General features: G+C 38.4%; 1 protein-coding gene across 2 annotated transcripts; it reads right to left on the bottom strand.

The window, feature by feature from the left end:
• Positions 1-7447: 7447 nt before the first annotated feature.
• LOC131319381 (probable trehalose-phosphate phosphatase F) lies at positions 7448-13299 on the bottom strand. 2 transcript variants are annotated; one of them, XM_058349608.1, is made up of 13 exons: positions 13001-13299; positions 10702-10757; positions 10114-10612; positions 9880-10020; positions 9719-9790; positions 9416-9538; positions 9243-9299; positions 9028-9129; positions 8845-8922; positions 8676-8745; positions 8516-8586; positions 8312-8404; positions 7448-7765 (listed from the first exon to the last, which is right to left on the bottom strand). In XM_058349608.1, exons 3-13 carry the CDS (start codon positions 10402-10404, stop codon positions 7721-7723), a joined length of 1143 nt encoding a protein of 380 aa, XP_058205591.1. In that variant the 5' UTR covers positions 10405-10612; positions 10702-10757; positions 13001-13299; the 3' UTR covers positions 7448-7720. The 2 variants fall into 2 exon arrangements, with proteins under 2 accessions (XP_058205591.1, XP_058205590.1); XM_058349607.1 differs by having other exon boundaries at positions 10114-10605; positions 13001-13215.
• Positions 13300-16309: the final 3010 nt, after the last annotated feature.

Raw genomic sequence — 16309 nt, 5'->3', positions numbered from 1 at the left:
GATCAATTCCTCTCCATACCCCATCCCTCTATACTCTCTTTTCTTCGTCCATATCTCGGGTCTGAAATTATGATCCGAACCGTCCACCTCGTAGAACACGCAAAAAACTATAAGCTTGCAAAATCTCAGTATGATCGGAGATCGATAGACGCGTGAAAATGTTGCAAACTTTTATGAAAGTTGAATGGTAAATATATTTTACAATTTAACCTCACAATTTACACAAAGTAATTTTTTTCGCATATCTAAAAATCTTCGATGGTACAGAGATTTTGCAGGCTCTATAGCAGTTTCTTGCATGTTCTAAGAGGTAACGTTTTGGATCATAGTTTTAGCCCGGAGGACAAAAAATGAGAGTATAAAAGGGTATGGAGGGATGAGTATCGAGTGGAATTGATCCCGTAAATGAGGGAGGTGGAATTGATCCCGTACTTTTATAGTACTACTAACTCAAAGATGAAAGGGTGAAAGAGGAAATTCATCTTCTATTACATATTTAGTGTTGAAGTAGGATAATTTTTTGGGATGACAAAAAGTGCTAACTGGGACCAAAATATGGGGATGGACGAGTCATTTGAATTGTGAAGTCCCCCTATGGGTGAGCTACTGAGGATGATGTTTTTTGCACATACTAGTAAAGGCCCATGTAGTTTGATGTCGACGGATGTCCATGGCCATCGGATCGGGTCGCTACATGAATTGTGCCCAATGCTAAACCATGTCAGAGAATTCAATAGCCATGGAGCCTCCAGAATGAACTACCTTAGCCATGGAGCCTCCAGAATTCAATAGCCATCGGATCGGGTCGCTACATGAATAAGTTTCCCTAGCTAGCTCCCATGTGCCACTTCCAGTTCAAATTAAATTGCGATCTACCTTAGCCGTGGAGCATCCTGAATGAACTACAGTAGTATAAAACTGTTTCTTTTGCTCCGATGTAAGAGATAACGCCCCAAGCGTAGGGCCTAATACGTCAGTTGAAGCATGATAATTCGGAAATCCGGGATCGTACTCAAGGAAATAATTAATACGGCTTTGCTGGATTTGTAGATGCAAGTTATGGCTTTCGGCTTTTAGACAGCCAACTTGGTTTTACGTGCGTAGTGAAAATAAAAAGGGGGTAAATTGAAAAACAAATAAACTAAGATAAAAGACAGGTTAGATCTAGGAATTACTAACACTCACGACTCAAATTAAACTGCATTTCTCACCCGATTACACGGTTCAGGATACACAACTAAGCTTCCCGAATCGGAAAATAGAATGGTTCGATTACCAAGCTAGCTCTAGAATTTATTTAGCAAATGCCTCGTGCGTCAGAGCTCCAAGTATCATGTGTGGTAGGTAGGCGATGCTCCTACCTACACATGATCAAGGAGATTAACACTTTAGCGATTTGACAAATAAACCCGAACCCCATGTCAATGATCGAAACCAAAGGTTTAAACTTTATGGTGAAAAACGCAATTCTACTTGAGCCATGAGGTGTTAATCACCCCATGACCTAACCTTGGTAAACTACTCGCACATATCTATTGAGATAGGAGCAAGCGAAAATCTACTTAACATAATGAAATAACAAGACTTGAAATAAATTAGAGATTAAGATAGATCGGGAGTAAAGCAACAACTTTAATTAAAGCGACAATATCAAAAACTAACAAATAGAGGCAGAAATTAAAATATTCAAAGCTGAAAATGAAGAACACTCAAGAACAATGCAAAAAGATTCAAAATCTATTATAGATCTAAAAGTTGTACTACTCAATCTATTATACTTGTCTCTTTTACAAAATGATGTCACAATCCTTTTTACTCCGGAGATCCACTCGCAGAATATACCGCGAGATTCGCCCCTAGGGCCCTCGGCATCGATGGCAATAGGGTTAAGCTGCAGTGCTAAGGTCTTCGGCATCGATGTAACGCATTACTTCCCATCGATGCCGAGGTAGATAGAGAACTGGTGCTAAAAGGCTCGGCATCGATGTAACGTGGTTTATCCCATCGATGCCGAGGTTGATAACTCCAGCAATTGGCCTTGCTCACTGCTTTGATCTTGCCTTGGCCTTGGCCTTGGTCTTGCTTTGCCTTGGCCTTGGTCTCGCCTTGCCTTGGCTCTGCCTTGGCTGTTAGGTCATCTTCAGGCCATGACATGCCTTAGGCCTTAAAGCTCTTTTATTTGATGATTCTCCTACAAAACAAAACCAGCACACTCTACAAGCAAACATTGTTAATAACAACTAATTATCAATTAAATTGAACTAAAACTAGACACTAGCGCACTCTACATTACATTCTCCGGTGCTTATCAAAAACTTTAAGAATTACTCCTACTTTACATTCTGTGAAAAGTGATTTCGCACTTTGATTTTTTCTACTCGAATAAAATTAACAAAAAAAACATACGTATTAAATATTGGCCCACATATGCCCATAGGACGCATTCATTGGTATGTATATAGTAGCTGTACTCTGCGGTCCTCATTAAATTGTGAACTTGCTACATTTGTACTGTTTTCAAGAATCCAGCCATATGTATCCGGGGGACGCGGGGGCTCTGCTGCCCAGGGGTGGGCAGCAGCCCCTACTCACACTCACACACTGCACCATTTTATCAAATGGAAAAAAAAAATAAACTCTTCCGCTTGCAATTCTATGGAACAGAAATGTGATTATGAGAGCTTTAGAGTTAAAATTTAATTATGTCTCTTTAGAATAATATGATCAGAATAATAAGATCTTCATGTCAATTCAAACGGATTGAAAATTGGAGCACTTAATTTTTTAATCATATTTTTTAATATATAAACGGTCTAAAAAATTAAGTGTGCCACTTTTTAATTCGTTTGAACAAGTACGAATATCTTATTATTCTAATTATATTATTCTAAAGCATCATAATTAATTTTTGTCTCTAGGACTCTCATAATTAAGTATCTGCTCTTTATTTAGGATCATGTAGATCAGAAACGTGATTATGAGAGTCCTATAGACAAAAGTTAATTATATCTCTTTAAAATAATATGATTAGAATAATAAGATATTCGTACTTGTTCAAACGAATTAAAAAGTGGCACACTTAATTTTTTTAGACAGTTTATATATTAAAAAATATGATTAAAAAATTAAGTGCTCCAATTTTCAATCCGTTTGAATTGACATGAAGATCTTATTATTCTGATCATATTATTCTAAAGAGACATAATTAAATTTTAACTCTAAGGCTCTCATAATCACGTTTCTGCTCCATAGGATTGCAAGCGGAAGAGTTTTTTTTTTCTTTGATGAAACGGTGCCGTGTGTGAGTGTGGGCAGGGGCTGCTGCCCACCCTGGGCAGCAGAGCCCCCGCGTCCGTATCCGGGTCAGCTTACGAGCACTCCAACTAATTTTGGGGTCTTAAAAGTTAGTCGCCGGAAAAAACTCTTCAGTGATCCTAAGGTTTGAAATATTTGGGTTCTGTGAAAAACAAACATGCGATCTTACGAATGACAAGTTATTATTTGTTTTCTCGTGCCCACTCGGTGAAACCCTTCTGGTTCCTTCTTTTTAATTAATTAAGGCCATATGTCCATCAAGTTTTTCTTTTTCTTCTTTGTATTTGTTTTGCCACAAATATTGTTAGTGAATTACAAAGTAAGAGAACAATTTCTAGTGAAGTGGATTGCTCACTTCCTTCCCAAGTAGTGATTAGGGTTCGAGTCCCACAGGGGGCAGGGCTATGAGGACCCCCTTGTGATAACCTATCACCTCACTAGCCCCCGCTAACTATACAATATGGCAAAAAAAAAAAAAATTTCAAAGTAATGGGCGTCGACACTGCTCTATCAACGCAAACCTAGAACCTCCTAGCACATACACGCCATTACGAGACCATTGAGCTAGAAGTCCATGTCTATCTAGCAGTGGCCTCGTTCTGCTAAGGAAAATGAGTATTTATTTTTTAAATAAGCACTTATTTTCTGACTTAAAAGTGATGTATTATGAGAGAATAATCTATTTCGTAAAGCTTAATATTTTTGAGCACGTTGTTTTCAAAAAGTCAAACTATGAAATTTACGCAAATGATACTCCTACTTCTCAAGGCACCGAAAGTACCATGCGTATTAAATAATAAATAAGTATTTTTATTTTAACATCGGAAATCCCATACTCCCATGCGTGACAATTGAAAATTGTAGAACTCAACGTTTATTGCACGATAAGAGATCCGATCAACCGGGTCCTGGTCCCCCTAAACACTGGAAGAATACGTGGCAATTTGATCATCACAAGGTAATTTGATCTCTTCGGCGCTGTTGTTGACTGTCTATTGACTGACACGAAGTGTCTGTTTCGCTTGTGCAGTATGCGTTGTGTCTTGATAGAAATAATTAAACGGTTCCGCTTGTGCAGTGTGTGTTGTGTCTTGTTAGAAGTAATTAGATAGCCTTTTGATGTAATTTCTATACTTGTTGGCAGGGATGCACATTATTTGTATTCTCTATAGCTTTGGTTAGATTCTTTTGTAAATGCCGGTGGGTCTTTTTTAATGATATGTGATGCTTGACGGTTGATATAAAAAAAAAAGAAAGAAAAAAAAAAGTTTCAAAACTTTATGGTTAGATGTGAATTTCTCACTAGAGAGCTCAAACCAAGAAAATATTTTTACTCAAATTAAAATTATTGTCAGCGATCAATAATTTTGAAAGGATTATTAATTGCAAAACAATCTTTACACGTGAATCATCTGATGACAATCGAAGGCCGCAGAGCCCTTTTTTTTTTTTTTTTGGTCTCTTTTGATTTGTTTTTGAGTCTGTGGTCCGTGAAAAAGAAATTGAGAAAAAATATTCCCAAAAGTTTTCATGGGCTTTTCGTGGCCTCACGTTTTGATACAGAAAATCACAATTACAATTACTTTCCCTTTTCCCTTCCTAGGCGACATCTCAATAGACCTTTCAAGGCCCCTGGACGGTGGAATTAGGTTTGTCCTTATTTGATTTTTTTTTTTGCATTTGTTTATTTTGCGTCAAATTTTTTTGACTTTTTGATTCGTCTCAACGAGATGAATCGGAAAAGTAAATTTTTTTTACTTCTATCAAAATATTTTGAATAAGGACCACTTTTAAGTAAAAAAAGTCAACTTTTTTTTTACCTTTTCTACTTAAAAGTGGCATTTTATTCAAAATATTTGGGTAAAAGTATTTTTTTTTTTACTTTTCCGATTCGTTTCAACGAGACAAATCAAAAAGTCAAAAAAAATTGGCGCAAAACGAACAAACGTGAAAAAAATTTAAATAAGGGCAAAACCGCACTTTTTTAAAAAGTGTTAGTGGATCTCATTTTTAAACATACTACGGTCCTATTGGATTTCGATTTGTCATATGAAGCAGTAGTTGACCAGATTCAATCGGAATTTCTTTTTATACTGCACTATTATTTCATTCCACATGGAAATTTACTTGCACCGTGTTTACTGGGTCCAAATTCTTATTGTCGCTCTTTCACAGATACAGTAATAAATGGACAATTTTTATTTTTATTTTTTTAATCATTTCCTATTTCCTACTCTCTCTTCGTGGCTCACTTTCTATCCTTTTTTTTTTAGAATGGAAATTATTACAAAATCAGAAACTCAGCTGAAAGAGTATATGAACACCCTCAACAAGGAGGGGAAAGGGATTACTAAAAGCAAAAATCCGCACTGAACTTTAGAAAATATAACCATAAGCAAATTAGCTAAATCTAGCTAGGGAGGAAACCAATGACGCATTTCTATCTATTACTCCATCCATTCCAAGATTGTTCGGATCGCAAAACGAAACCTAAAAATTCGATGTATTTTTGATAAAATTACTTAAACTTTTTTTCTCGTAAGTTACGAGATATCTAGGTGTGGTTCAAGCACCCAAAAAGAAGAAAAAACAAGAATAACAATTAGCAAATACTAATCTAAAACTCCATTTTCTCAAACAACACTAAAACATATCCCTTCCGTCCCGATTTATTTGTCCAATCTCGGGTTTCCAACTTATTAAGGAAACCAAATCTGATCCATTGATTTGGAGATTTACATAATCTGATCTATTAATTTTGAAATTGGACAGTCAATAGTGCCAGACGGCACAAAGGGTCCCAACGGAAGGTAAAGTAAAGATTGAATGGGTTTTATCCCGCTATAAAACATGTTTAAAAAGTTGATGGAATAACGGGAGAGTGAAAAGCTCCATCCCGGTCCAGCAGGACAAAAGTCAATTGGCTAGTCTGATCTCAAAATCATAAGCCCTCCCTGACAACTCAAAGGCACTCCAAAGGAGCTAACTACTCACCAAGCCGCAAATCAAACCTATTTTCAGACAAAGAAGATAAAAAACCAAAATTATAGTGGCCAGGAAAGCTCCGGAGGTTCTATGGGAAATCGAAAACGGCGAAGTGAGCTATGGCTCCCGGACAGCGATCCAGTATTTTTGGAATTGTCTCCATTGGGGGACCTTCCTAATCTCGAACCCCACTTGTGAACGAAGCTTCCACATGAGCTTTACTTTTCTATCTGAGTAGACCGAAAGTGACACTTTTTGGGAGGGACATGACAAACAAATTGGGATGGAGGGTGTACACAATATTAGATGGTCCCCAACCCTGATGTGCGCCATAGAAAACTTGAATATTATCTCAACAGAGCAACATGATTGAATGGCCCCAAACCGGCCCTGCCTCACGTTTTCCCCCAATCTTTTTGGGGACAAATCTTGTGTCAAATTAAATATTTAGGCCAAAACAAACTTCTAAAGGCGTGAACCAACTTTCTAAAGTCTAGAACTTGACAAAACACCCTCACTACTGACTCAGCAAGGATTTGGGGGTCATCTTCTTTTTCCATCCAAAAACAAAAAACATGTGGACGTCAGATATAAACATTCAAGATTCCGTTCGAGACAATAATGGCCGACCAAACAATTTGTAGCTATTTGCTTAATGATGATGCGATGTTTTCCCGAGCCAGCTTACGCGCACCTCGGATTAATCCCTACAATCCTTCACAGACGTGTGTAAGGTGACTCCAAGAGTTACTGACTAGAGGAATCAAACAAACTTTAGAAATGAGCAAACCCTTAAATCTCATGGCAAGATAGTAACGTTACGCTCACGATCTCTTTTCTATCTCCTTCTTTTCCCCCTTCTTTGTTGCATCCATTCAAGGTAAGGAAGTGAAACTTCCATATTTTCCACATGATTGTAGATCTAATCCTACGTTCTGCTAGATCTTTGGTGATCTAAAATATAGCAGATGATAGTTTCTGCCCAGGAGGAAAGAATACAGAAAGAAGACAGGCAACTCTGACTAGATCCATGGACAATGCCACAATGGATTGCAGAATTGTTCCAGTCAACTCTCCATTTTGCCACTAGATGTATGATCCAACACAAGTACCATCTCTCACAGAAAGGGGATCAAGATACTATATATAATATGCAAAATTTGCTTTAAAATAATCAATTAACGAATGAGTGCATTTCTTTACATACCACCGCGACCAAAACTAGGGTTAAGAAAAAAGGAATTCGAATGATTTGGCATGGTGTAAGGATAAACTCCCAGCAGGATTTACAGAGAGGGGAAAAAAAAGAAAAGAAACTCTCGGATGCACTTCTGCAGTTGGAGCCTCTGTAATTTAGTATAGACCAAAACATGTATTGTCCTACTTGCTAAATCAGAGTATAGTCTTCCTTGTATTGTATTTATAACTTCTTCCATCCTACCAGTGACTTGAGAAACTCCAGGACCTGCATAAATATAAATAATAGAAATCTCCCGACTACAAATTGGAAATGGGAAAAGAACAGACAAACATAAAGGCAGAGTTCTGCCTTGAATCATAAGTGTGAAATAAAATTGTTAAAAAGGGCAGTCAGAATGCTGCCCCATGTGAAATATGAACTACTAGTCCCATGACAACACACTGTTAAATGGCTTTCATCCGAGATGAAGAAACAAACACTCAATGCTTTTTTCTATTAGAACGGACAAACATAAGGGAAGAGTTCTGCCTCAAATTGTAAGTGTGAATAAAATTGTTAAAAAGGGCAGTCAGAATGCTGCCCTGTGTGAAATATGAACTTACTAGTCCCATGGCAACACACTGTTAAATGGCTTTCATCCGAGATGAAGAAACAAACACTCGATGCGTTTTTCTTTTCCTTTTCTTTCGGGGAAAACCATTGTATAAAAACAAAAGAAGCCACACCAGTTTCCCCAGATTTGGAACTTCACGAGTTCCATTCCAAAATCCCACATTGAACCATCTTTCAGTCATGAAAAATAATTAGTACCTCTGATGTGTCCCTGAGCGAGTAAAATGCATTGCTTTCCTTGGGGAAAGATGACACCAAGATTCCATAACCACGATTTCCCTCTCTCAGAACCTGGTAAATAGGCAATCATATACTGGTTTGTTAGATGTTTAAAAAAGAATGGCCTATGTGATTATCCGACCCAAAAACTGATGATGGTATTTGGGGTTAGTCCAGCTTTACCTTAAATGCATCTTCATCAGTCCGATCATCTCCAACATAAATTGGGAGCACATCATCACAGTTACTTAAGCCTACATAAAAATTCATTTGTTGTTCAATTACTGGAAATAGATATCATCATTCCCCGTAAACCGACAGAGAAAGCCAGTTAGTTACTTACCCAGTGATTCAAGTAAGAACTCGACGGCTTTACCCTTATCCCAATTGAGCACAGGCCGAACCTCTAAAACCTGAAATAGTGACAATCAGGGCAAAATTTTAGTAGGAAAAAGAGGCAAGAGTAATCAACGTTGAAATTAAATGAGTCTGCTAGCTTTCTTTAGACAAACCTTCCGCCCATGTGTCAATCGCAGATGAGGGTAGTCTTTTAGTGTTTTCTGGACACATAGTGCAATTATTGTCCAATACTGCAAGAATTCGAAGAACATAAATACAAGATCCATGGTTGCTGTGGAAAAAAGAAGTGCTCTTGAAATGTCTGATTCCACTCTGGTGTGTATAGAAACCCTTACCTTCTCATCCACATTACGATAGTGCACAGAGACACAAAACTTGTTGTTCTCCACATTTGCTCCTTTAATGTCCTTAGTCGACTCGACAAGGGATCTAAAAACCTGATCAAGCATGGTAAATCAGAACATTTTTTGAATGTAGACAGAAAAACCAAACCTCATATGCTAGTATAAAGTATTGTGGACTATATGAGTGCAATATGAAGGTTACCCACCTCCTCGATCATAGGTAAGAATTTACTAGCAGGCTGGAATAGGTTAACTTCTTTACCCTATGAACACAAGAACAAAAGGTCATGAAACCCAAAAAAAATAATAGTTTAAAGAGAAACAGATGGTTGAAGGGGAATATAAGTGTGCAAGAAAGACAGGAGTCCAAGCCAATTACCTGCTTGTCAGTGGACCTAATACAGTTTAGATGGTCATTCGACATAGGCCGAACAGGGCCCACAATGTCCATCCCATGACTTCCAGCATAGTAGAGTTCTGTTAGTCCAACAAAATCATACACCTGCACGCACGGGAGAGCAGCCCAAAGTTCAGTACAGATCAAAGATAACCCAAGAATATAGCTGAGCATATATGCACACACACGCACTGACACAAACATGCACACAAAAATGAGCGTATTACTGCAACAGAAGCCATTCAAATGACACCAAGACGTTAGTATTGAAACAGATAACCTTACCTTGTCACGGCTTCTGCCGCTAATGATTGCTGTTGGGAAATAGTTTGCAACATTCCTCACAGCATCACGCATCTGTGACCAAGTTACAAAGCATCAAACATATGAATGTATTGCTAATGTGTTTTTACAAGTTGAACAAAGTTAGAAGAATAGATTCTCACAGTATCAGACATAAAGGCATGGTCTGGGTTGTCTACGATAGGGGAAAGAGTCCCGTCATAGTCCAAAAACAATGCAATCCTCTTGCCCTTCCCGTAATTTGTAATTTGCTCAAAAGATGTAAGTGCTGAGGGATACTTCAGCTGCAGCACCACAATTGGTGGACAAATAATTGGTCTAAATATTTCATATAAGCAAGCATCTAAACATTTACCAAACATGGAGGGAAAACTTACCATCCAGCTGTGATAAAAATCAGTATCAGTTGATGCCAGCTCAGTGCTAGATTCTTTAGCTTTCTTCCTGTGGGTAGGAGATGAGGATTTCATCGCATCCAGCCAAGAGCTGGACCGCACATCATCGACTATATGAGGTTTCCTCCTTGGGATTGATAGGAAAAGATTGTGAGAAAAAACTACACCAGGGGGCGGGTAAAGGCTAGAATGGATGCCCAGTCTTGACTTGGTCAAGGTCATGGGTGGAGGATCAGCGAGAACAGGAGCATTGTGATTAGATTTCATGTCCATCGAGTCCGGCTTGTTGAGGAAGATATCAATTTGAAAACTATCTAACGGTTTCAACTTGGTTCAATCAACGGCAAAGGAATTGATTTCCAGAGCCAACTTGAGAAAAAGAACTTTAACCAACCCTCTTGTCAATAAAAAACCACCTCTTCAGAGTTTTCTTGTCATTGGCTGTTGGAGAGCGATCCATCAAGCAGAAGAATCCTGAAAACTAATGATACAGGCCATGTCAAATTGAAGAATCTAGATAGGTTAAAGAAAATGGAATAGATGTCATACAGAGCCATAGTTCAGTCTTACTTGTAAATCTTCATCTAACTAGCCAATTGTGTTGAAACCAAGCAACAGAAGGATTTCTGCAAAAGAAAGCATTGGAGCAATTACTTGTGAGCCATGGTACGGCCATAGTTCAAAAACCCGGAAATGTATTAATATTTCAGAACAAAAACCAACATAAGCTGACAACAAAATTTGGAAATATCACTCTTCCTTTGGGACCCAACTAGTGATTACCACAAGAACAGTATCCATAGTCTAGATAGGCACAAAATTATTTGAATCTTTTGCTGATATGAAGGGATGGAAAAGATGTTTCTACTGTCATGACGTCTCGTGCTGTACGCTCTCTCATTTAGTCATCCAGTCTTCTCCTCATCACATAAATCCGTCCCAAAAAGAGGCTTGAGAATGCCAAATTTGAATTCATGTGGAAATGAATCATCGCCACCCCAGACATTCGCATCATAAATGTGTCACACTGCTTATGACCACGTAACGGTGAAAGATAAAGATCGAGAGAAAAGGTTCATCAATGATGATGGCTGGGAACTTGCGATTATGACAACCATTACCATTGGATTTCTACTTATTGTCTTGTCAAGCTACATCACCGACCAATCTTCACCTAATATGGTCTATGATAAGCTAGATATAATTCATCGTGGCATGCATCATGGGATTGAAAATCTACGATTTATACCAGTTAGAGTCACTTTCAGATACAGAAACGAAAACTCATTGCACAGATATGTGATTAAGAAAATAAAGTTAAACAGAGCTGTATGATAAGAGTAGATAAGTTATGCGGAGTAGAATACTTGCAGCAATGAAAGATCCTATGATTTCAAAATACAAAAAAAGAAGCAAATAGTCTTAGGAAGATTTTAATTTAAGACACTACCATACTTCTGTTGCTAATCCAACATCCCATAGGAACCACAAATTTATGAACACACATTTTCCTACACTATGTTAATGGATAGCAAATAGAGTGAATAAAAGAAAGGGAATTTTTTTTCCACAATGGGGTTCCTCTGCATCACCATCATAAGCCAGAAATATTTGGAGACAACAAGTCTATGAAAAGTACAACTTCTCAAATTTTGATACTTATCAAAACAAAAAAAAAACTTTTCAATTTTGGAGACCATCTGTAATAAAACCAATGAACTTTTTACTCTTGTTTCAAATATCTGACTCGCACAGTGGGAGCAATTAGGACCCTCACAAGATAGACAATCCTTTGATTCTATATTAAAGAAAAATAGTAGCTGACAAATAAACCCATTAAAAAAGAAGTCGATAAATTGAAGATGAAAACAGTGACCTAATTAGTTATCACCATCAACTCATTCAAACGTAGCTTTGTGGCAGATAAATCATAATCAAGAAAACAGGAGTGGTCTTGCGGTTGGGAAAAAAAGGGTCGAAACAGAACCGATGAAGATGAAACATACCAATCCCAAACAATTATCCAAACTAAGTAGGAATCTTATCCCACTCTCGCCTTAGTAATTTAAGGTTTTAGCTGAATCCATTAAAAAGAAAGCGATGAATAATTATATTTCTAACAAAGTATTTACTAAAATAAGATTCTTGAATTAATCCAGACATTTGAATAGAGTTACTTTAGGCATATATTATTGGATACCTAATTCGTAGTCATGAAATTCTCATTCTTGGGTCAGGCCGCGATAAAGCAATTTCTTCCAAAAATCCTTTCTTCCCGGCCTAGATGGCCTGTCTTTGATCGGACCGGGGAGGGAATTAGTTGGGATGCAGGTAAGCTAGACACCCCTTACCATCGGGAAAAAAAAAAAGATTCTCGTTTTATTCTCGCCTTCTGAATTGAGCTTTTCTATCAACCCATCCAGGCCTTTGATCGAGGAAGGAAATTAGTTGGGATGCGCGTAAGCTGGACACCCCTTACCGTTGAAAAAAAAATATTTCTCGTTTTATTCCTGCCATCTGAATTGAGCTTTTCAATGAACCCAGCTAAGAGATTAGCCAAATTTACCCCATTTGGTCAAAAAAGGCAAAAAGGGAAGCCTGATTAGATTCAACTTCGCACATTCCACACATGGAAAATTGGTAAAAAGACAAACATATATAGTCATCCCACCCTTTCTATCAAAAGCATCAAGTAATAATTTATTCTTACCCTACCCCCGATTTCAAATTAAGGAGAAGGTACAAAGTGGTAAAATAAATAAGCCGTGAGCCGCGAAAATGAATCCCACATAACCAAATACACAACCCAAATTTCCAACATAATCTAAACACGAACATTATTTTCAAACGTTTATCGACGAACGCGTACCTAATTCTTGAGCTCGAATGCCGAAAAGCCCTCAAAGCATGTACGAAGAAATCAAATGCAAGAGCGAATCTGCAAAATGTAGGTTGTATTTCGGATTGAGAAACAGAGACAATAGAAGACAAAACCCTAGAAATTGAAGGGAGCGAGGAGGGATGGTATGCGTGCGAGGTTATTGAATGCGAGAAAATGAAGAGAGAGAGACAAGAGAAGAGGAGGGAAGGAGGAGGGGGGTGGGTTTATATAGATGGTTTTGCCAGGGTTATTAAACCGAAACTTAATGGAGAAGGCAAATACGGTTGGTGAACCAGGAAACAGCATCTGTAATTTCCCCATTACGAAAGTTTTCTCCCAAATTCAATGCGTGCGTGTTCGACACCCGTACACTTGTCGTGTTGACAAACTCACAGTAGTATTCTCGTCAATTTACGTACACTTCGACTCGCTAGCTTACAGTTTACGCGCAATTCGACTGATTGATAAGCTCCTAAGAGAGTTGATAACACCTAGGAGTTGCCACTAATTAGAATACTCGTGACTCGAGGCAAAGTTCCATATGAATTTGCTCCCACAAGAGTAGACAACAATTAGGAGATTTCGAACCTGAAACTTTAGAATAAAGCTATGACCGGCCTCGAGAATATGGGGGCTTAAGACGGACTTACAAAACGGGGCCCTACTGCAGAGAGGACGGGGGAGGAAGGGGAGAAATCGAACTTGAGTGATATTATGGGAGAGGTAATCGTTCGCAGTTATGACTAAAATGGTGTCTTTTGGGGCTTGTTGGTTTTGAAATTTTGGAGGTCTTCATTATTTCTTTCTACTGTCCACAACTTATTTTTACCTTAAAATTTTCCAAAAATACAGATTTTAATAGTATCAATCTCTAGCCGTCCATTGCTGTAATAAATGGCCAGGATTCGCTCAAACTCTTCTCCATAAAAGTTAAACTTTTCCTTGGAAGAGCTTTTATAAAATCTAGACCGTCCAAATACATCTAGACAGTCAGAATTACGCACACAATCAACACAACGGTTGTGCAAGTAGCATTTTTGTTGTTCAAAACTTTAGAGAAGAGAAGATACACAAGAAAGGAAAATTCTAATTTCACACACATCTACACATCCATTTACATACCCATACTCACAACAAGGGTGGGTCCTACACACACTGGGTGTATAGTGTGTGTGAGCTTCACCCCTATTATGAATGTAGGTGTGTAATTGGGTGTGTAAGTGGACGTGGAGGTAAACTGATTGCACAGAAAGTACTGAGGCGCGTGATCCAACTACCATTATTACATTTACGAACTGAATACTCCCTCTGTCCCATAATAATATTTGTCCGATCCGCAAAACGGAGATTATAAAATAATGTATTTCTTTCAAGAAAAAATTCAAATTTTTTTCATAAGTTAAAAGAACTCGTCAAGATCTAGTAAATTGTTGAATTTTTTTCCAACTTTTCTTACAAAAATTGTATTATTTTTACGTCTCCGTTTTGCGGACCGAACAAATATTATGGGACAGAGGGAGTATTTTAATAATAAAAACGGACAAAACGGACCGACTGGGTCCCACGGGGGAGATCTCTGAAGAAGTCGCGACACACGTGGAAATTGACCACCTGGGTGTCTTGTCAGGGCTTACGTGGCCACGTTACACATGGGGCCCGCCATGTAGGTTTCTGGGAAAGCTCACGTTACTTTCGCACACAGCTATCTAGCTAGCTGCTCTCAGCCTGCTCATCGATGACGCAGCGACGCTCCCGTCCGATCTGGCGAAGGCACATTTGCATAACTCGTGCGTGTGTGCGTAAGCGGGAGCACGAACGTGGGAGTAAAGAATGTTTAAAAAATGATTGCTAAAATGCTGGTTGAATGTGCGTGTGCAGAGCGATGATTAAAAAGCGAGAACGGTTAACATATAGAAACATTACGTGACTAAACTAACAACATCCTCGATCGTGCCGCGTGGACCCACGAACTATTTGCACTAGAAGAAAATGCTAATTTGGGGACCACTAGGAGGCCCCACACAATTGGATTTGACAAATAAGAGCCATCGGGTTGTACAAGTGGGTAAGAATGTTTAAAAATTGAATTGCTAAAACGCTAATTGAATGTGAGAGCGATAATTGAAAGCGAAAACGGTTAACATATTGAAACATTATGCGACAAGCTAACACCATCCTCTACCATGCCATGTGGACCCACTTATGCTATTTACCGTAGAAAATGCCAGAGTGGCTAATTTGGGGACCACTAGGAAGCCCCAAACAATTGGATCGACAAATAAGAGCCATAGGGTTGTACAAGTGGGTTGAGGGTAGGGCCAGATACAAGATGGGGAACTTCGACATTTTTGTCCGCCTGCATTTGTAATATGTGTCAATATTTAGGTTGTGATAATTTTGGTTCACTCATTTATCTTGTGATGATTTTTATAATGCTTTCGGACTTTGATATATGATATTGACCATTTAAAAAAAAAAAAAGCTAGATGGGGGAACTCCAAAGGATTGATGTATACTAGTTGTTAATGGTTGAGACTTAGATATTTTTTCTTTCATAAGGTCTGATCAGGTTCAAATTTTTTAGGCGCTCTCAAGTCCCAATTTTTTTGAGACCGGTTAATATAGAGTTTTTTTTTTTTTTGAATTTAACAAGAAACCCCGCAGATAAGTGGTGAGATCGGTCCTTCAAAATTAAACGAGGTTAACGTATGTTTAAAAAAAAAATACAAGATGGGGTAGGAGGAGATTTTGATGTGTAATGGGCTAGTGGTCCAGGTTTTATCGGCTGCAGGACATAGGTATGGTATGGTATGAATATGGACCGTGGTGGAAACTCGTGCGGGTGTGGGAAGTGGGACCCGGTCGAGCTGGCAAATCGAGTAATTCCAAAAATTGAAATTTTGGGGAGTTGCCGCGAAATATCGATCTGGGCTGCGTGTTGCCCTTGCGAGTGGAGTCCTGCTCCGGTTTCACTTTATAATCAGAAACGTTCAACTTGTAGAGCTCGTCAAGTACAATAATTATACAAAATTGGCTAGACTAAATATCATTAAGTGCCTAATCGAAACACTTTTATCTTGAAAAGAATAGGTCCAAAATACTAGATCAAACCCACTGGAACCAATGATTTTCAAATTATACATGTGTTGTCCTACCGTTCAAGTACTTGATGATATACTTATCTACTCGACGAGATCTATAAAGTAAACGTTTTCAATTAATAGCGTTAGACTGGAGTGGGGCCCACTCGCGGGGGCAGCACAGTGTTGCACTTTTTATGGGCAGCACACACCTCAG

This window comes from Rhododendron vialii, chromosome 3a, assembly GCF_030253575.1.
Source record: "Rhododendron vialii isolate Sample 1 chromosome 3a, ASM3025357v1".
Taxonomy (NCBI): domain Eukaryota; kingdom Viridiplantae; phylum Streptophyta; class Magnoliopsida; order Ericales; family Ericaceae; genus Rhododendron; species Rhododendron vialii.
The sequence above is the reverse complement of the archived record's forward strand: the minus strand, read 5'-3'. Positions and strand labels throughout refer to the sequence as shown.